Genomic DNA, 22,594 nt, shown 5'->3' on the forward strand with positions numbered 1-22,594 from the left:
AATTTGCATATAGTGGTGTCCCAATTCCATAGGGAAGCCACTTCCCTCAACGAGGGGGATTGAAAGTTGAGGCACTCCAAACCAAGTGGAAATTTTAAGGGGGAGAAATGGGACGAGGCCTAAAACTGACGTATGTTTGAATTCAAAAAGACATCCGTGCGATGGCTAAACAATTCATCATTGTTGAATCAGAGGCAAAGCAATTCAAAAACGTCTATTTTGGGATCGTTTTGTCAACTATTCAATGTACGCAAATCACGTCGAAGGCAATTAGATATTTCTGTCATATCTTTCAGCACTATTTCAAATTTGGAGCCAAGAAAAGTTAGATAATTTGGCTGATATGTGGAAGCAGACGTGCTTTGTAGCAGTGTCCAAAACCAGAGAAGCGACAGATTGCTCTCATTCAAAAAAAAAATCTTAAAGCAGCAAAGTTTTCCCTTCTAAATGATGTGAAGTAACCAACATAATGTTAAATGTTGGGATGTATTGTGAGGAGAAGAATCTTCCACTGCATGTCAGACAGGCACCTTCACTGTCCACTTTTTAAAACTACTATTACTCTTTAGCTTTCTACCCTGTACCAGACCTTGGATTTATCCTTTTTTATATAGTTTTATTGTATGTTTTATTGTTTGTTCTTAGGTCTATTTGGTCCTACTTTGTTTCAGCTGTTGTTGGTTTTAAAGTGCTTTATAGATAAAGTTGGATTTGATTGGATTTGATGCTTTATCTGGCTTTGGTTGGGTTATCGTAGGGGCTTGTTATCCCCACAGAAATGGGGTTTCGCATGCACTTAAATGCTATTTGAGTTGGAAAATAGCATATTTTGGAAAATGAAGATGTCATAGTCCCACCTCTCTATGCATTCGCTCGGTTCTTTCTGCCTCTGACAAAAAAAAGTTTGTATACAGCGAGATTTGTGATTTCAGTTTCATGGGAAAACTTCTTTAAAAGACAAATATCGTATTGGTGAAGTTGTGTTTCCGCGTGGATGAGGCCCGATTCCTCTTACTTGACAGATGAATTCTCTCTCAGTTGTGTTATTGTTATTATTATACATCTCTTTTCCATGCACTCGACTCTTTAGTCTTTGCTCTGAATGTGCCAAAAGATGCATTTCTCCCACAAACAAGTCGACTTGGACTGCTTTATTTACCCGTAGGAAAGCGGGGCAAATTAGAACGGGTGAGGCCTCCATGCCTGGTTTCAGCCTCTCCTTTGTTCTCAGCAGACTAAGTGCAGACTCTCAGGCTGCTTGTAACCCCAAAGACTATAGATAATGAGCGCTGGATCGTCAACATGGCAGGGAACTAGCTCTGAAAGCATAAATAATCCTTTTATCTATATGGAGGAGACACTTCAGACATTAGAATGAAGGGTCTGTTTCCCCTCGTCCTCTTTATTTTCTCGACTTTTTTTTATTTTTCGTACATATTTTCATACACTGATACGCTGCTGCCTCCATACATAATACATTATTTTGCTCCACTGATGCCTCCCTTAGTCCTGGGATAGGTGATAAATTAATTATACCGCAAACAAACGAGGCAAAGAGAGAGAAACCAACCACTCTTTCCTTCTCCTCCTTCCTTTTTTTCCACTTCATGATGTGTTACTTTTATATTGATCCTCCATTTGCATTTATTTGGGTGCCAAGCAAACAAAACATTGCAATTAAAGTGGGAGAAAGCATTGGTAGCTTTTTTTTTTTTTTTTAAACTCCAGCTCCTGTGGAAACATGACCATATCAAATGTGGTTACTGTAAAACAAGGCTCTTGTCTAAAATTGATATAAAAAGTGTATTCTAGTCTTCAAAAGCCCTTTTTTTCTTATTTTTCTTTTTCATGTAGAAAATTAAGATCCATGACGGTATCATATGCTTTCTTGTCGTCCACATAGAGTATATATATATATTTCTGTATATAAGAATATGCAAGAAAAACACAAATAAAGTGAGATGAGCATTATTATAGAACATTTTAGAGCAGTGCTTCCCAATCCTGATCCTCGGGGACTACTGTCCTGTCCATGTTTTAGAAGTTTCCCTGCTCCAACACACCGGATTTGATTTCATCCACTTTATGTTATTATTAGTGAGATTTCACCGTAGATGCAGGAGAAGACCGAGCTATAAGAGCGTACCTTTATTTTTTCCTTCCGAAACTGAACAGTATTGAAATTTTGTGCGTCGCCGGCCTCCGCTCATTGGTCAAATTTCTGTGAAGTAGCTGGATCTGGATCCGCTGATTGGCTGGGTGAAATCCACATGTTTCTGAGATCTTTCTAATGCATGGTTACGTGGTTTTCTGATGTTTTCTGAGTTCTTCGCCCGGTAAAGGGTTAACAGTCTCACCAAATGTGATGTGATGAATTGAATGGTTGTGTAAAAAGGGTTAAAAATGTCTTATATGAATGAATGTTTCTAGGCTGCAGTTGGAAGTGCATGACAAAAATCCACAACCTCTCTCCTTTTTTTTTACTGAAAATGTTCACTTTTTTCACCATTGTGAAGGGAAAATCTCAGCCACAGGCTTAAAACTTAAAATCTGTTTCCTCAGGTATGTCTCAAAAAATATATTTTTTATCCACCTACACAAAATAAATCTCTGTGGAAGTGAAATGAAAACACACAGAGCTTTTACCTCATCCTAAAGTTCTAAAGTCAGCATCTATGACGAGGAAAAAGCCACCGTGAATTAAATTAGGCAGATGCTCTCACGTTTATCCTCCATTGACTCACTATTATTCATCTATTTCCTGGTTGCACAGTACAGTCGATGTCAGAGGGTTGAAGTTCCAGTAACATTAGAGCAGAAACGTGTCAGATCATGAGATCCAGAGACGTGGAATTTGTTTATTTCCCTGACAAAAGCTAACAGCCGAGTTATCGAGGCTTTGTGGAGGCTGAGTGTGCTTTGTGACTTTTTGGTGGAGAAAATTAGAGGCTTGATTCAGCCACGGGAGTGAGGCTAGTGATTATTGAGCTTATGCAAGTGTGAGTGGAGGGACTCGTTGGACACCCCCCCTCACACACACACACACATGTAACAAACACACAAACACACACATGCGATGATGTAGCCCAGACAACCTCTGTCAGTGTTTCCTTCTCTCGCTCCAAACGTAATTACTGCTGTGCAACCTTTTCTTTCTGCCTGGACAATAAAAATGTCAGGGGTCTGATTTTTCTCAGGCTCTCGTGTGTGTGTGGTTGTTGCTGCTATGGACACCTACACACACTGATTCATCGTCAGATTAAGCACTGTGTAACTGTTAAAGGCCACTGTGATTTTTATCATCATCATGATGCCTTCATGTTAATATCATGTTATTGAAAACACTATCAAAGTGCATCAGGGTTAATTCATAATTTCCTGAATTTCAAAAATGTATAAAAATTATTCCTTAAGAGGTTAGCAAATATTTTCAACGGACCTTTGTTCAAGGTGATGTTGACTATTACTATAGGAAATTTCAAGTCATTCCAAGATACTTTTTGTTTTTTTGAAGAAATTTCCTGAATTTCAAAAATGTATTAAAATTATTCCTTAAGAGGTTAGCAAATATTTTCAACGGACCTTTGTTCAAGGTGATGTTGACTATTACTATAGGAAATTTCAAGTCATTCCAAGATACTTTTTGTTTTTTTGAAGAAATTTCCTGAATTTCAAAAATGTATTAAAATTATTCCTTAAGAGGTTAGCAAATATTTTCAACGGACCTTTGTTCAAGGTGATGTTGACTATTACTATAGGAAATTTCAAGTCATTCCAAGATACTTTTTGTTTTTTTGAAGAAATTTCCTGAATTTCAAAAATGTATTAAAATTATTCCTTAAGAGGTTTGCAAATATTTTCAATATATCCTTGTTCAGGGTGATGCTGACTATTACTATAGAAAAGTTAAAGTCATTCCTAGATGCTTTTTGGTTTTTTTAAGAAAGTCCGCTCACTGTCAAAGTGCATCAGGGCAAATGGATCATTTCCTGAATTTCAAAAATTCATTAAAATTATTCCTGTTTCCTGGTTTAATGGATACGTTGGAGGATTGACTGTGTAAATGTTTCACGGAAACATTAATAGGTCTGACTCAAAGTCGTAGTCATTATCAGTTTATGTTCCTGAGGCACGTTCTCTCACCTGTGTGAACTTACCGCACCGTCAGCAGTGAGCGCACACCTGGAGACTCACTGTCACTGTAATCGTCAGTGTTTTATTGCAGGTGCCGGCAGTCTGACAGGTCATTGAATTTTAGCTGATCGCTGCATACACTGTGATCAGTGCCAGACCTTTGAAATGGAGATGATAGTGCATGATGGGGGTCACAATTAAGTCGAAGATATTCTTAAAGCGGAACTAGACCGGAAGTTCCTATTATCGCTGTTTTTTTTGGTGTGTATCTGCGTCATTACCTTGTTTATGAAGCCTGACGGTTCGAAACAAACAGTTCAGCCATTGCTGAGAACGTTGTGTTTTATTGTAATCTTGGGGCTCAACGAGATCACTGAAAATCCCGTACTAGTTACGTAAGCAGCGGTTCTCCTGAACAACCGATCGTCCTGCTCCGGGCACTAGTCCGGGCACATCCGGTTGCGTACATTGAACCGCAGAAGAAGAATAACGTCCGTTGTGGAGGTGTTTCACGAGCAACAGTATCTTCTGACTCTGGGTCTGACTCCAGTTTAAAGTCATAAAGGGACTGCGGCGGGAAGTCGAGACGAAGCTATTTTTAAACACTGTTAAAACAATGTTTTGATAATGAGTAGCAGTGCATCCACCGCTCCAGAGAGGGAGCTGCGCTTCTGAGAGCTGACGTGATAGATTACGTCACTTCCAGATACCTGGCCAATCACAACACAGGTGGGAAGGCTCTACGCTGGCTGGCCAATCACAACACACTCTGTCTTCTCGGGCGAGATTTATGGCTGAAATAGCGCGACTGACAAGCGCTTCGAAAAGGACAGATTTCAATTGGCTCGTTTACATCAACTAGGAGGATTTTGACCATAAAAACAACTTAATATATGTAAGTAGACCTCCATAACTCACATATATGTGCAACAGGACCACTCTATGTGACCTTTAATGAACCCTTTAACACTGAGCGTATCAATACGTTTGCGCATGTGTACTTTGCATTACCGTAATTACACGACGGTTAATGGAGGTGATCAGTGAGCACTAAATCAATCAAGAGTAATTCTACAGGGAACATGAAGGAAAATAAGTTTTTTAGGGCTCCAAGATGAATTATTAATCAATTATTTGGAGTCCGTGTTTGTTTGTTTTTTCAGCTTTTACGTGTGATAATTGAATACTTTACAGAACGTCAACATTTAAAAGTCTGGGAGAAAACAATCAGCACTTTTCTGACATTTCATGGTCAAACAGCTAATTGATTAATCAAGAAAATAATCAAAGCGTCACATAATTATGAGTGTAAATCAAGTTTTCCCAGCCTCCATTTTCCAGAGTAGTTGATGATGTGTGTGATGCATTCTAGTGTCTATTCGACCTTCTTCCCTCATTTTCTTTTCTGCAGCACAATTTTTAAGTAAAAGGCCACACAGCAGAGAAAACAAACATGTCCTCGTCTGGCTCTGTCCTTGTGTAGCAGCCTTGTACAAAATGTACACACACATGTTCACACACACACACGAGAGAGACAGGTTTATGTCGCAGGTTTGTTTTTGGAAACCAGCCCGTGCCTTTGTCCCTGCTTTCCCTCACCGTCTCTACCCTGACTGTGTCTGAACCTCCCAGTTTCTTCCCAGTGAGCTGTTTTCTCGCTGCTGGTCCTGTGACGTAGCTGGTCCTGTGACGTAGCGTCTCCAGAGAGTTGTGTGTGTTTATCTGTGTCTTTCTGCTGCCAGCGGAGAGAGCAGCCACTGCCATGTACCGACTCTGCTGTGTTTTTCTGCTGTAATTGATGAAATGTTAGAGTTCTCTTGAGACATTTTGCGCGTGTGCATGTCGGCGTGCGAGAGAACGTCTTGGTGGCAGAGCGTCTTATTGAATAAGTGTTGATCTGACAGCTGGAGTCAGCAGGAATATCTGCTCCAGGTGGGTGCAGCCTGGTACACACCAGTGTTGCACTGATAACGATTGTAGCGCAGGGTCCAGTTAATGGCTTGGTCAGCATCATATCTTGTTTTCCGGCCTTTTAATTGATAAGGAACCAGTGTGCGTAGATGTTTATCCACGATTTTAACCTTGTTTGTCGTGTGATTCAGTTAAATCCCCAGGTGTACCGTCTCTCAACCTGTGACTGACTCTGAGCTAAGAGACAAGCTTGGTCTGCTTGAGCAAATAAACAGCAGCGTGTGCAAATAATGTCAACAATTCTGTCACTTACTGCTGCTGCTGGTTTGAAAAATCTTTATTTGTGCTGTACAAAAGTTCTTCTTTGTAAACCGGGCTGCAATGCTTCTCTCATACATTGTAATTTGCCGTATATATTTGATCTGTTTCTCGTGTGTGAATTCGATGTTTTAGAGTGGAATTATAACAAGTGATATTGAATTTGACCTCTGCATTTAACCCATACTTATCACACACACCACGTAGTAAACACACACACACACACACACACACACACACACACACACACACACACACACACACACACACACACACACACACACACACACACAGGCTCAGTGCAGGAGCAGTGGGCAGCACATAATCTACGCTGGGCTCCACATAAAAAACACAGCATGAATCAGAAATATACATATTTACAAAGGAGTTCAAATCTGGGAAGCTTAGAGACAATTACTCAATTAATCGTCAACTATTTTTTATAATCGATTCATCGGTTTGAAGCTTTTTTCATGATTTAAACAAGATTTCTGATTATTTCAGCTTCTTAAATGTGAATATTTTCTTTGTTTCTTTGCGCCACATAACAAAGAAATCATTAAAAACTCAGTCATTTTGGTTTGTGGACAAAACAAGACTGAATTTCCTGGTTTTCTGACAACTTCTCTCAGGGTGTACTTCCGCAGCTTCGTCACTGTCCACTTAAAAGCCACATTTCCTGCTCATTCTCTTCTATATCTACATATTTCATCTGAAGCCAGACACACCCACGTCGTCGGGCCTGTGATTCCAGTAGAGTAGAGGATACTGGCTAGTTAATATTCCCCCCCTAGCCCTCCCCATGTGTAACACTCCCAGAAGGCTGCTGTGCAGCTGCCGGCGGAGGAATGCTGTGTCACTTCACTCAGACAGGGTTGACACTCAAGAGGAGGAGGAAGAAGAAGGAGATCCTGCAAGCAGATGAGGAGCAGGCCGTTATTGTCACGAGCAGTTAGACTTTTAAACGCGATCGACTGTGCCCATCTGCTTGTAGGTGTTAAAGGATTTTAGATTTCCTCCGAAACGTGTTGCGTGTCTCACCACAGCTTTAAAGCAGACCTCGACCGGAAGTTCCAATTAACGCTGTTTTTTTGGTGTGTATCTGCGACATTATCTCGTTTATGAAGCCCTGAAGGTTCGAAACAAACAGTTCAGCCACTGCTGAGAACGCTTTGATGTATTGTAATCTCGGGCTCAGCGAGATCTCTGAAAAAAACCCTTCTGGTTACGTAAACAGCAGTTCTCCTGCTCTGGGCACTAGTCCGGGCACATCCGGTTGCGTACATTGAACCGCAGAAGAAGAATAACGTCCGTTGTGGAGGTGTTTCACGAGCGACAGTGTCTTCTGACTCTGGGTCAAAGTCATGAAAGGGGACTGCGGCAGGGAGTCATGACAAAGCTATTTTTGTTGTATTGTTAAAACAATGTTTTGATAATGAGTAGCAGTGCATCCACCGTTCCAGAGGGGGGAGCTGCGCTTCTGAGAGCTGGTGTGCTAATTACGTCACATCCTGGTATTGGCCAATCACAAGACAGTTGGGAAGGCTGTACGCTGGCTGGCCAATCACAACACAGTCTGTCTTCTGGGGGTGAGATTTCAGTCTGAAACAGCGCGACTGAGGAAAGCTTCAGTAAGGAGAGATTTCTAACGGCTCATTTACAGCAACTAGGAGGTTTTTGACCATAAAAACAAGTTAATGTATGTAAGTAGACCTCCATAACTCACATATATGCGCAACAGGACCACTCTATGTGAGCTTTAATAAATATGCATGCACATAGTTTAGCAACGCTGTTTACATTCGTCTAAATACACTCGTAGTTGAGTCATTGGGGTCTAAACTGCAATTCTCCAGGGATTTTTGTAGTAGTCATTCGCTCTCTCCGCTCAAATATCCCCTCCAGATATCACGAGGTTTGAAACCAGAAACTCCGCTTCTAACCTTTGGATCGGCATTCTTTATCTATTGCAGATAGATATTTGCATGCTCACAGGCTGATGTTTTAAGGCGTGATCAGATCTCTGAATCGCGTTGCTATAAGAATCAGAATCAGAATCAGAATACTTAATTAATCCCCGGGGGGAAATTGTTTTTGTTCCAGATGCTCTGTGCAAAGTAAGAAGAAATACAGCATGAGGAAACAAGGGCTAGATATACAGATGTAAATAAAATAAAATATGTAAATAAAATAAAATAAAATAAAATAGTGAAATAGACAATAAGCTAAATGAAATAAAATATGAAGCATAAGTCTCTGCTCGTGTGAATGTGATGCCGTCTCCCTCCCTCTCTCTCTGCCTTTATCAGGCTGTTTATCACAGCGTCACTGTCAGGTAACGTCACCTGAAGCTGTGAGGTCGTTCTGCTTCTCAACAATAATGGCTGACTATCTCACACAGCGATATCAGTCCAGTCCAGCTGTGTGGCTTCAGGATCACGCCGTTCCCTGCAGTGCATGCCGAGCATCTTGTTCAACAGAATGCTCCGCAGAATTTGACAGATCTCGTTCCCGATGCGCCTCAGAGCTTTTCACAGCTTCACCGTCTGTCGCAAAAGAGTTCATTTCATTGTTTACATTTACTACTATTTGGGGAACACACACACGATTGCATCACAGTTTTCTATTGTGCATATTATTGCTTTCACACTGCAAAATTGACTGTGTAGAAGAAGGCAGTGGAAAGTTTGAGGTGTAACAGGTGATGTTTCCAAGATGCAAGGTGTCATGGGCCACAGGAATAAGGTGTAATGGAATTTACGAAACTTGCGATACTAAACACACACGTACCTGAAAGTGCACCTGACATACGACGCGCTGTGGCATTTCGTTCAGGCCGAGCTGCTGATTCTTTTCCCTCTCAGTGTCGTCATCGTCTCATGAATGTTTCACACACAGCCTCGTCTCCGTCGGGTGTCCTATATCAGACTTTACCAAGCTATTGTGTTTACGATGATACGTCTGCCACCGAGGCTGACAGACGTGGAGGTGGTTTATGGAGGATACGTTTGCAGCTTTGACTGAGCAGCAGCTTTTTCAGGGTTTGATAGTTTTATTTTCCCCGTGAAGAAGACAAATAACACTGTAGGTGCTTCAGCATTCCTTGACAGTAACCAAGTACCAAAGTCTGCAACTGGGCTACATGCATGCATGTCCATTTTATAGTTTTCTTGGCTCTCAGAACTCTGCTGCTCCCCTCACTCACATTTATCCAGACTTGGACATTGCAGTTTCTCTAGAGCAGAGTGGAGAAACGATTAGCCGGTTTCTGACTGACCTTCTCAGCTTAGAAGCAGCTTTGGGGCCCATGTGTAGATGAAAACCTCAGGGTATATGGCCTTGCTAACAAAGAGAAAACAGAGTAAAGGGCTCACATGTAAGTTTGTGAACTGGTTTTTGCTCAGGACTGAAGGCGTGAGGTGGTTGTTGTTCAGTGTTAAAGGTGAATTATGTAATCAATCTAAATCAACTGGCCATAAAATCCTCCTAATATGTCACAGAGACTCAGGAATAATGTTCATATAACAAACTGAACTCACCAACAACAACAGTACAGACAAAATATTTGCATTAAAAAAAATATTTTGCAGACTGCAAATCATGTTTATGTTTTGAAATCATGTTTTGGCATGTGGCGCCACCTACCGCCGTCTACCCATCATGCAATGCAGTCAGTGTCTCAGCTGCCGAGCAACCACGGGTTGCCAGTTACGTCAGAAAACAAAACCTAAAAGACCTCTGTATTTTGAATTTGAATGTAGTGGGTCAAAGTCAGTACCTTGAGGATGAGGGAAAACCTGGTGATTGAGGACTTCTTTTTGCATTGATATTTGGTCTGCACTGTAGCTCACATGAGAGCACAATGGTCTCCCTTTAATGCATCTGGTCAGTCATATAGGTGCAGTTTCTCTTCCCTTCACTGGCGTTTGGGTGAAGTCGGTGTTAGTTTCAGCCTAGAGAGCGGCCTCTGTAATCCTGTTCTCGTCTGCTGAAGCATCAGCCCCGAGCAACAACATGTAGCAGAAATCAATCCTGTAATTCAACGCTGAGGTTTATTGAATATAAATACTCGGTTCTGCAATTCAGTGGACACACAGGACTAAACGCTGTGTATTCAACCAGTGGGTTTGTCCAAAAAAGATGTTATGTGAGGAAATCAGATGGATGTTTCTTTGACAATGTACTTCATTTCATATTGTCACAGTGTTCAGAGCCTTCTCATCAGGCCTCTGCTCTTTTTCATGTGGACTTGTTAGATTGAAAATGGGTGAACCATGTGCTTTCACTGTTGTTGTTGTGTTGAGGAGGTTTCACCCTCTCCACTGAGCTGCTGCTGCTGCTGTACTTGTCTTCTTCTTTGAACAAACCAGTTCCCAAGGACAAACCGGGAGCTCCATACAGAAGGAAAAACCTTCAAGCTTTATTTATTTCAGTTTTTGAAACGTTGGCTCCTCCTGAGCTTGTTTTCAGTTTTTAAAGGCTTATATTTTCATTTGGCTACTAAACCAAGCTTGTTACTTCCCTTCTTCCTCAGAATGTCTTGAAACTGTATGTGGAGAAGCTGGACTGAGCTGATAATAATAACGAGATGGATATTAATAATTAAGGAGGTTTCTGTGCATCCTCACTAAGCTGAGCCTCCATGCTGGCACGTCTGTCATGTGTGTGTATGTTATAAGTATATATATACATTTGTTACAGCTTTTTTACAGTATTTCAGAAATCTATAAGAAATCAATAATGTTACTTTGATTTTGCCGGCTGTGCACTAGAAATTCTGCAGACACTGTCGTTAAATATCTGCAGCTCAAGACGCATCCAGAAATAATATAATGGAGTTTTTTTCACAAATGTTGTCCACAAATGTCGTCCTTTAGATTTATCCATCACATGCTTCACATTCTCAACACATATTATTCAATAAAGAAAAAATTGCCATTTTTGTCATGGTTCCAAGTGTTCTTCTCGATTTCCGGAGAACTTTCGTGAGCTTATCTTCTCTGTTTCATGTCAGTGTTTATTAAATAAATGCCTGTTGGCCAGTTGTGACTTGGCTTTCCTCTCACGCTTTGTTCAATAAAACATGGGCTAAAACCAGCCGTAATATAATTCCGCGCAGTGTTAGGCACCGAATATTGTAGACGAGAAGATATCTTTGGGCCTTCAAGCAGTGAAATAATTGAGCTGTCACTGCTGCATTAACGGAGTTCTTCCCGACCGACCGACCGACCCAGACTGCTTCATATCTGGAAGGACTTTGCAGATTGTGCCGCTGTGTTAAGTTCTAATGTCTGCTTCCGTTCTGGCCTCTCATTGTCACTCTGCAGCTCTGTCCCTGTGAGTCCGTCTTCATACGACTGCTTTTATGTCAGGAGATGTGTGAAATAATCAGAGCTGAGGACGACAAGGACGTCCGCGCGGTGCCTAAATGACTAAACGACTGGTCTTGTTTTGCCACTCGACTCGACTTGTTTGAGAGAAAGCGCTCCGTCCTTGCACCTAGAATGCAGTGTAAAAATAGTCGAGTCCTCTCAGAGGGGAAACTGTTGGCTGCGAAAACACAAACGCACGACTTTGTCCCTTTGAAACTCGGATGTGAATAAACACTGTATTCAGGCTGAATCCGTGTGCTGTCAGGCCATGTGCTCCACTCCAGACGGAGTCATTAGACGGAGTAAAATGTACATTCCCCTCCATGTTTCACGCCTGACTAATTGAACATGTCTTCTCTCCGTTTTTTTTTGTTTCAGAGGAAATCAAAGAAGAGTCGGAGAAATTAAGGTGAGTCACTGATTAATTATGTATCATGATGAGGTGTCAAGGGTCACTGGATTAGAGTTTCTTCCAGCATGTTCAGGCACGGCTCGACCACAAGTCTCTTGTGTTCACTGTGTGCGTTCAGTGTGTGTGTGCGTCAGCATCTATGATGTGTTATTGTTGCTCAGCCTGATCTGTTCCCAGCAGCCCACATGGTCTTCAAATTAATTGCGTTCTCCAGTAACCCTGGCCAAATATCCTGAACACCTGAGTGTGTGAGTGTGTGAGTGTGTGTGTGTGTTGAAATCAGGAGCCAAAAGGTTGTTGGCACGTGGGCAAGTTGACTTTGGAATGAATCATGAAACATGAAACTCCCTCCTGCTGTTTCCTTTTATATTTTCCCCTTTCACATTTATACATCCCTTTGTTATTTCCTTCCCGACCGTTTTCTCCTGAGCTTTTCTATTTTCTCTACATTAACATGAGCAGGAACTGAAATACACCCTTAAGGTGAGGACTTCTTGATCAAAGATGGACAGATGATGCTGCTTTTAAACGAATCTTTGGCACTTCTGACCTATTGTTCAGGTGGTCGCAGTCTTACGAGGTTAATTCTTTCCGCTCCTTATCGCACAAAGTTTTGGTCAGTTTTCATGGAGCTGCAGCTGTGCAAAGTTTTCCTTTACTCCGACAAGCCTCTTCTTCCTCCTCCTCCTCCTAAGTTGGCTCAAAATAAGTACAGTTAAAGGGAAAAAAAGGTGGGAGCTGCAGCCAGCAGGTGTTAGCTTAGCTCTGCAGGAGAAGAATAAACAGCAGAGAGAAGCTGAAGTCTGATTCTTTTTGAAGGAAACAACACGTTTAACCCTTTAAAGTACTACTACAGTATTTGGTCGACCACACTTTAAGTTACTTTATCTCATTGAAAAATGACACTAACACTTAATGTGACTTGTGAATGTTGTACTTTATGAATTATGCAAACCAGGTTTATTATGAACAGACGTTTGGTAGAGGCCTGTATCTGTAATACTGTAGGGTCTAATAAAAAATATATATATATATTGATTGTTGTTATTGTTATCATTAGTAAATTTAAAAAAAATGCAGAGAAATAATTTTTCCTTTGCTTTTTTCTTGGTGCATACCATAAAGGGTTAAAACACAGCAATCAACATTTCTTTTGGTTTAATCCCTACTAAAGCCACATTTGTGAAAGGGACGAACCACAGTTCACAATAAAAAACAGTATTATCAGATTTTAAATCTACATGTTCAACACTAAAGTTACCGCTGAAGAGCAGAAACTCCAGATGAAAAGAGGACCTTCCATGATACATTATATCAACATTAGTGTAATAACCTTAGGTATAATCATATACGGCGTCATATTTAATCTCATATATCATGGTATGATATTGATTTAGTGTCATGCAAACGCTCTGTTCTGTTTGAACGAAGCAGCCATTGATCAGTGAAGGCTGCAGACCTCGCCGTCTGACTCAAACTAAGTTCATGTCCAGATCGTGTTTTATAAGCAGGATTACGAGCTGACGTTAATCACAAAGAGTCCAGGAATAAGCAAAGAGGATGAAACTCCCCTCGGACACAGAGACAGAGACGAGGTCAGAGAGCGTACATGAGCTTCTTAATCACAGCTCCTCTTTGATGTTGATCTGGAGAACGATAACCCGGGCGTTCACTGTATCTTATCTCCTTTTTTTCTCCTGCTCTAATTACTTTAAATTCATGCTGCGTCTTTTGTCTTCAGATGGCTCTTTACGCTCCTCTTCAACCGCGCTCGCTTCTTCCTATTGCTTCCTTTTGTGTTTTCCTCGTTTCTTCTCGTCTTGTTAAACCCTTTTTAATTCATCTCTTTAAACCTCTCGCGCCCCCTCCTTTCCTTTCCTTCCCTTCCTTTCCTTTCACTTTCACGAGGTACTTCATCTTTTGTCTCTCCTCCTGTGTGTCTCTTTGATCGTGACCTGCTACACTTGGGGAGGTCGTCCCTCCAGAAAGAGCTGAAGTCATCCTTTTTCACTGCCAAGGCATAAACAATGCTTCGCTTCCCTCTTTCTTTCTCTCCCTCCCTCCCTCCCTGTGTGTCTGTGTTTTCCTGCCTGGGTGTGGTGGTTGTGGTGGTGGTGATGCTTCAGGATGCTGTGGACACATGGCTGCTGCTGAAAGCAACTGTCGATGCTTTTCTTTCTTTGTCTCTGTTTTGTTTCTTTTTAAATCGGTTTTAATTTAATTGAAGGATTAGTGAGCAGGAACACACACATGGCCAAAGTCTGTGCCCAAACAAAAACCCTGAGATTACAGCCCCGCCCTAAAGGCCACATTATACTTCTGCGACTGTGTAACCACGGAGACCCCTCGAGCCTTCATACTTTTCCGTCGTAGTGACGGATACGCACTGCAATTTCCCGCCCGATCAGTAGGGGCCGCCATGCAAGGTTGTTGTGCTTTTAGCTACCGTGAGCTGCCGCCCGAGAGGGAAAGACTGTTGTTGTTGAAACAGTGGCCGTTTCTCACTTTTTTGTGTCCCGGAACACAGTTTTAAGATAATTTAAGGTGAGAAATTAGCCTGTGCTGTGTGTATTAAGATATGACATATTTATAGTTTGGCAGTGATGTTGTCGGCGGTGATCAGCTCCGCCTCTGTGGACGCTCGGTGCGCACTGTGAGCCGGCACAGAGCAGCGTTATCTCGGTCTGTCCTCAGGACCAATCGCAGCTCTTTCCGTCTCCGTTGTCCCTTGACGGAGTGATGGACACTTAAAGAATATTTTGTGCAGCCGGAGACGACGCAGAGAGTCTCCAACAGGCTTACCGTTGACGCAGAGAGCTCTTAGTAACCTACGTAGAGCACTCTACGCAGGAGTATAAATCGGGCTTGAGAGACATAGATTTTGTTTCTTTTTGTGGACGTTTTTTGCTTAAGAATGTTCAATGTCCCGGTCAAGCTGTGGAGCAGGTTAGCTCTGCGTCCACGAAAATATTTTATTCTTAGCGCCGACTTTTTCATGCACTGTTAATCATATCGGAGCGAGCGTGTGAGTGTGAGTGTGTGTCAGGACGGTTTTAGAACCCCTCGCTTCCCTTTCTCCAGTGACTCCACTCGACAGACTGGACCGCGTGATCTCCTCACTTCTCTTTTTGTCTGTTTCTCCCCAGTCCGCCCAGTGGAGACGGCAAATCTGGTTCCAGCACTTTACCTCCAATCAAATCAAAGACCACCTTCATCGAAGCCGACAAGTACTTCTTGCCTTTTGAGTTGGCATGTCAGTCCAAATGTCCCCGCATCGTCATCACCTCACTCGACTGTTTACAGGTCAGTGGAAGGATTACGTTTTTCGTCTGCACGTCTCTGTGTGAGCAATATCTTTAATCTTTATTGTAATACGCTCTGTTTACATGTGCGTTCTCGTGTGTGTCTCCGTCTGCAGAAGCTGATAGCGTACGGCCACCTGACGGGCAGTGCCCCGGACAACACGGCCCCGGGCAAGAAGCTCATCGACAGGATCATCGAGACCATCTGTGCTTGTTTCCAAGGGCCGCAGACGGACGAGGGCGTCCAGCTACAGATTATTAAGGTTTGCTGCCCTCCGTCACGGTTCATCGCACATTATTCTTCTTCACCGAGAACCAAGAATGTCACATGAATTCATTAAAACGGCGACACGGAGGCTAAGGATTTACAGGCAGACATTCCAATCATGTACACTAACGTTCAAAAGTGTGGGGTCACTTAGAAGTGTACTTATTTTTGAAGGATAAGCACTTTTATTCAATGAACATAACATTAAATGAATCAGAATACACTCTATATATTATTAATGTGGTAAACGACTATTCTAGCTGCAAACGTCTGGTTTTTAATGGAATATGTACATAGGTGTATAGTTTGCTATGTGTCTGTGTTTGCTAATCTATTTCGAAGGCTATTGGATGATGAGAAAACCCTTGTGCAATGATGTTAGCACAGCTGAAAACAGTTTTGCTGCTTCTTTATTTTGAATAAAAATAGTGCTGGGCACTAGGTTAACGCATGGCGCGTTTCCATGACGACTGACCGAGTCCAGGCACCGTTTACCAGTTAGCTCCTAAGCGGCATTAGCGAGCCTACAGTGGTACTGGAGCGGTCTGTTTATTAAAGGAAAAGAGCAGCGCTACAAATAACCAGTGTACCAGTTTACTGCGTATGTGTGCCTCTGTTTTTAAAGTTTAGCGTTACTTTAGAGACTCATTTTAACAATCGGGAGTCACGTAAACATGACGTCACGCGAGTCTTACGTGCGCTGACGTTGACACCGTTAACCGCTGCCATCGTGTTAACTTGCCCGGCACTAAATAAAAATCATTATTTCTAATCTTGTCAATGTCTTGCCTATATTTTCTATTCATTTTGCAACTCTTTTGATGAATAAAGGTGTGACTTTTAATGGCAAACACAACAAAAATTGTATAGGTGAGCCCAAACCTTTGAACGGTAGTGTACGTGTGAAAGAGGTTTTTAGGCATTGTTGAAAACGGCTGCTTTGACAGAAATCTATGGATTTGTCCCAGTAACATGTATTTTTTACCTTTTTCTCAGGCTCTACTGACTGCAGTCACCTCCCAGCACATAGAAATCCACGAGGGCACCGTCCTGCAGGCGGTCCGCACCTGCTACAACATCTACCTGGCCAGCAAGAACCTCATCAACCAGACCACGGCGAAGGCCACGCTCACGCAGATGCTCAACGTCATCTTCGCGCGCATGGAGAACCAAGCAGTATGTCTGAGCCTCGTTAATTTTACTTAAAACACAGAGTAAATTCTTGTTTGTGTAGTAAGACACACACACACACACACCATAGAGAGGTCATGACACTGTATCGCTGATTCAGTCAGATACAAATATGTGGTTGCAGTCTTAAATGGATGAAACTAACCTATTTTCATATGGATTCAAATGAAAGCTTTCTGCCTGATTTGGGGTTTCCTGACATGATGAAATTCCACTGTTTGCTTCATGTCCAGAGGGACACAAAAAGCTTGCTCTAATGTCATCTTTTTCTTTTTGAATGACACTTTTCCCCTCCCCCTCCTCACCTGCCTATCTCCCTTCCTTTTGGACACATAGCTTACAAATCACAAGCTATCTTGGTCTCTGGCCTCCAGAAAGCGTGATCGCCAGGTAAAGAGAGCAGGACTGCCGTGACTTGCCTGATCAGAACTCTTAAACTCTTCTCTGTGTGTATCTGTGTTTGCGCATTTTACGCTTCTTTACCCCCCCTCCCTCCTCCTCCTCCTCCTCCTTCCTCATTTATTCATTCATTCATTCGTGGCGACTCATGCGTTTTCCTTCCTTTTGCTCCGACACTGCACAGGAGCAGGTATGCTGTGTACTTCTTCCACCATATGCTTACCGTGGCTTCTGTTGAAACCTGCATACACGTTCTCATCCTCATTTTTCACTTTTTAGTTGTGCAGTTTAAGTGTCTCATCACAGGTCAGCGACGACTGTCTCTGTTTGTTACGCCGTTCTTTTAGAGCACAGGTGTCAAACTGCCGGCCCGCGGGCCATATGCGGCCCCCCACTTATTAACTTATAAAGAAAACATGACCGACGACCTGACCTTCTAAACACAGTGTTTAGCTGAGGCACAGCTGCCAGCGAGGTGACAGAATATCATATAATATATGTTTGTTAGCAATGTTGGCAAAGTCGTCAAATGGTTTTACAGATTCAAAACGGCGTGTCCATGGCAACCCATTCGCCACGATACAGGAAGTGCCCTATAACTTCAGCGTTCTACCAAATTTCCTGAAACTTTGACTGGCAGTTGACTGACAACTTTGCTATCATTGCTCCTACATAGATTTGTAGGGACGTACATAGATTCGCAAATCGCCTAAATTCAAAAAGGCCGACTTCCTGGCGTTACCATGGCAACCCTTGGCGAATTTCGACCATTAGTCACAAAACAGGAAGTGTCCTATAACTGAGTCCCACCAAATTAATTGACGAATTCCATGTAAACCCATTCGCCACGATATACAGGAAGTGCCCTATAACTTCAGCATAGATTGAGTTCCACCAATTTTCCTGAAACTTGGGTGGGAAGACCATGGCGTCAACTCAACAGGAAGTCGGCCTTTTTGAATTTTGGCGATTTACGAATCATGTACGATCCTACAAATCTACTCGGTTCCTACAAATCTATGTAGGAGCAGTGTTAGCAAAGTTGTTGAAAAGTTTTGCACATTCAAAACTGCGTGACCATGGCAACCCTTGGCGAATTTCGACCATTAGCCACGAAACAGGAAGTGCCCTATAACTGAGTTCCACCGACTTTCCCGAACCTTGGCGGGAAGACCATGGCCTCAACTCAACAGGAAGTCGGCCTTTTTGGTGATTGGCACCCTACATAAATGAGCTAGATGCATCTAAAAGTTGTAGAAAGTTGTTTTTTTTCCCCCTACTTTTTGTTCACTAGGCCTGCCCACTATTGACCACACTAGACTTTCATTGGCCCCCAGGTCATTTGACTTTGACAGGCCAGTTTTAGAGTGACTGGTGTTGAGTCAGACGTAGACAGAGGAGTTATAAAGACGCAGTGAAGAGTGGAGAGAGATACGAAGACAAGGCCAGCGCTGAGGCCTTGTTGTGTTGTCACTGCCTGAGTCGTCTGTGTGTTGCTGCAGCTCAGCATGGGATGATCTCACACACACACACACGTTGACACAGTGCTCGTCTCGCTCGCACAGCCTTCACTATTTGACTGAGGTGGCATTTAAATAATGAGCTTAGTTTGTTTAAGCGCCGCCCTCGCCTGTCCCCTCCAGTCAAGGCGCATTTATCCGTCTGCTGCTTAGAGTCGATACTAATTGTTTGCATCTGAATGTGACAACAACGGCGCCGTTAAATTAAAGGTGAACAGCCACTGATGGAAAAACATTTAAAAAACAAAGCATAATTGCTTTAAACAAAGGAGTGTGTTTACAACGTTATTACTAGAGCTGAAACAATTAATTGATTACTTTTTCATGATTAAAACAAGATTTCTGATGTTTTAGCTTCTTAAATGTGAATATTTCCTCAGTTTCTTTGCTCCACATAACAAAGAAATCATTAAAACTGAATCATTTTGGGTTTGTGGACAAAACAAGACATTGGAGAACGTTGAAAGTGAAACCAAACGATTAATCGAGAAAATAATCTTTAGTTGCAGCTCAAGTTATTACAGTTATTTAAATAAAATAGTGCCACTGGAGACACCGGAGACAGATCACCATCTATTTCTATTGTTTTGTAAATGTGTCACCCTTTTTATGTTTTCAATGACAACACACATCTCCCTCATCCTTTGAGTCAAATCAATTCTCTAATGTTTTTATTCTGTTATAATCTTCCAAATGCACTTGGACTGATAATGCACCATGGGCTGTTGTGAATTCAGCTTGGCTGAGAGAATTTCCACTGCCTGTGATTGTGTTTGCTCTCTTATTTTTTTGAACCTTGTTTTTTTTTTTTTTTGGTCTTTGCTATGACTGTACATGTGCATACAAGTCGTTGTTTTTTTCCCCCGACTCCTCAGGAAGTTTTATTTTAACTACAGTCTATTACTATTACTAACATCAAACACACATTTATCTGACCATAACCGTGTGCAAATGTCTCGTGACCCACTTCTACCTCACGAGCTGCCGACGAAAGCATGGCATCACTTTGGAGCACTTCCTATAAGAAGCAGTGGTATCTTACACATCAGTCACGCCACATCAGCCGGGGACTCTACAGCTATGAGACTGAAATAGAGCCAGCGTGAAGTTATTCCACACAGTTTGCGTGATTGCTGTTGTGGTAGCATGGCCTACATTTCCATAAAAGCACACAGACGGACTCTTTCCTGATACGAGAGAACGTTTAGGTAGAAACGGTTCCATCAGTGTCTGCAGCTCTCTGCTTCGACATGTGGAAGTGTCGTCCGTGCAGGTTTCTTCAGTCGTCCAGGTCGTAGTCATCATCTTCTCTAGTTAGTCGTAGGCGATCCGTCGCCTGCAGTTAACTACAGAAGACGTCTGGGAGTGTCGTGGCTCTGCTGCACCGAGCCGTCGTGAACTCTAGACGAGGTTGTAACTGCTGTTCTGAGTTTGTTTACACCTTCCTAACCGGTGTCTTCCTGTGTGTGCGTCCGTGTGTGTTGCATGTGCCTCTTCTTCTACACATTTTTTTTTCTGTTCTGTTCTGTTGTGTGTACTGTCTATGTGTTTTTTATTTTTCTGTCTGTGTGTGTGTGTGTGTGTGCGTGTGTGTGTTTGTTGTACCCCCCTCCCACAGCTGCAGGAAGCGAAGCAGCTGGAGAGAGAGCGGCACCGGCAACACACCGAGCCAGACTCCCCTCAGCTCCAGACTCACGTCCACCCGCAGGCCAAGGGTTCGGGCGGCCAGGAGGCAAACGGTCCCGTGAGCCCTCCGACTCCTAGCATCAACATCCCATCCACGCCGTCCACCCCGTCGACACCGGCGCCGGGCGGCAGCAGATCTGTGTCTGTGGAGCAGGAGGAGCAGGGTCCTGTGTTTGAGAGCCCGGATCCAGAAAACGGTTCCGAGTTCTGTGTGGCTGAAAACGAGCAGACTGAGGCCGACCAAGCTACTGCAGCGGCTCAGAGTAAGAGTAATTAAAGGAACTTGAAGAGTTAAATCATCTTTCTTTACATATGCCCATAACATGAGTTCTTTTCTCACTGTCAAATTCTGTAAATGTGATTAAATTACACATCTACACGCACCAAAAAAAAAAGTCACAAATGTCTAATCATTCATTCCGTGTGACTATATTTGCTTATTTGACATCGTGAATGTGACGATGCAATGGATTTGTGACACAAGAAATGCTTCACGTTCTTATTTCTATACAGTTTCATTCAAAGCAAATAAAAGCAGCAGGGTCTTGAGCACACCATTGTGAGTCATTTGATGCCACATTGACTTCTACAGTTTTTTTTATTATGTCGCGTTCAGACGCAGCAGCTCAGCAGCATCAGGAGGCGGGAGGCGGGGACGGCGGCGAGGGGGAGGAGCAGGAGGAGGAAGAGGAGGCGGGCCCAAACTACGAGGAGAAGGCGCAGGAAATTGTGCAGAGCATCTTGCAGGAGGTCGTCAATACTGTCGCAGGAGGTGAGTTTCTGTGTGTTTTGGATGTAATCTTCGCAAATCTGAGTTATTTGTTTGTACACGCACAGAATACACAACATATGTAATATTTAGGCTTTTTCCTTAAAAGCACGAGTAGAAGAAGAACACGCTACGTGACAGATAAACAGTTTTTTTTTCCCAGGCTGGTGTACATGTACCTCTCTGAGTACAAATAGTGTCTGAAAGGCAAAAGACGCACACATTTCTCCTCTGTAAATAATGTTCCGGTGAGAAGCAGCACTATCATTTTAGGTCAGGTCACGCTTCCTGCAGTTTCCTCTGACGCTGACAAAAGGAAGGCACAGCACTCGAGTGCAAAAGTGCAAAACAACAACAAAAAAGCTTTATTAAGTCATAAAATAGTGCTTTTTTTTTCAAGTGCACTTTTGTCCTTGAGCATTAATTAAAAAAAACAGGCTTCAATAGTCAGGACGGACGTTGTACAGAAATACCCTGAGGTTGCCTCGCTTAACCTGAAAGCTTCACTACATCTCTCTTTAAGTGCTTTCACCAGTGTGTCACTTGACATTTTGTACTTGACCAGAGCTAGAGGATGTTTCAAAGAGCTGATTCCACATTTGACCTGCTCAGGTCTGGGAGCAGCACAAATAAATCATCAGTTAAAAGACATAGATATACAAAAACAAAATAAACATCTTCATTGTTGTTAAATTTGTTCAGTTTTATGATCTGCGGTCGCTTCATTTCGTAAGGTCGAGTTTCAGCAACAGTTAGTGATATAAACATACTGAATTACCAGGTTTTTCTGACATAATCCAAGATTATACAAGGATTCATGCCTGTGCTCAAATTTCAAAAGCGAGTGAGGCATTTTTTCTAAAAATGAATGCAATTACGGATTGAAATTTGAAAAAGTTTGTGACGTCGCATCAGTTGATTGACAATTTTTGGTGATCATTGTCTCCATCGTCGCCACAGGACACTGTCTGGACCCTGCAAACCTCTGCTCCGACACCAAGGAGCCTGCTGGCGAAGGCGAGGGCGAGCCGGCGGAGTCGGAGACGGCCGAAGCTGTGACGGAGGGAACCCAGAGCTCCCTGGACGACGAGGGCACGCTGGGCAGTGACAGCGAGCACGTGCACGCTAACGGGATCCCCGGCACGCCCATATCTGCCAGTTTCACTCCGTCACTGCCTGATGACAGACTGTCTGTCTCCTCTAATGACACTCAGGTAAAAGGAGACAGATACCAAACAGTGAGCAAACGTACCTCGAGGAGTGATCTGTGCGACTGCGAGACAATCACCATATTTGCCATCATTTTTCACCC

General features: G+C 42.7%; 1 protein-coding gene across 1 annotated transcript in view; it reads left to right on the forward strand.

Annotated features, from left to right (window-relative positions):
* arfgef1 (ADP-ribosylation factor guanine nucleotide-exchange factor 1 (brefeldin A-inhibited)) overlaps nt 1-22,594 on the forward strand; it is a 49,488-nt gene that overhangs the window by 6,436 nt on the left and 20,458 nt on the right. The window contains exons 2-9 of the mRNA XM_083901575.1: nt 12,114-12,144; nt 15,294-15,450; nt 15,566-15,712; nt 16,714-16,893; nt 17,245-17,298; nt 20,446-20,776; nt 21,130-21,285; nt 22,243-22,496. Coding sequence (XP_083757701.1) covers nt 12,114-12,144; nt 15,294-15,450; nt 15,566-15,712; nt 16,714-16,893; nt 17,245-17,298; nt 20,446-20,776; nt 21,130-21,285; nt 22,243-22,496 — 1,310 coding nt within the window. The remainder of the gene's footprint in view (nt 1-12,113; nt 12,145-15,293; nt 15,451-15,565; nt 15,713-16,713; nt 16,894-17,244; nt 17,299-20,445; nt 20,777-21,129; nt 21,286-22,242; nt 22,497-22,594) is intronic.

This window comes from Microchirus variegatus (genome assembly GCF_963457635.1).
Source record: "Microchirus variegatus genome assembly, chromosome: 15".
In the NCBI taxonomy this organism is placed as follows: Eukaryota; Metazoa; Chordata; class Actinopteri; order Pleuronectiformes; family Soleidae; genus Microchirus; species Microchirus variegatus.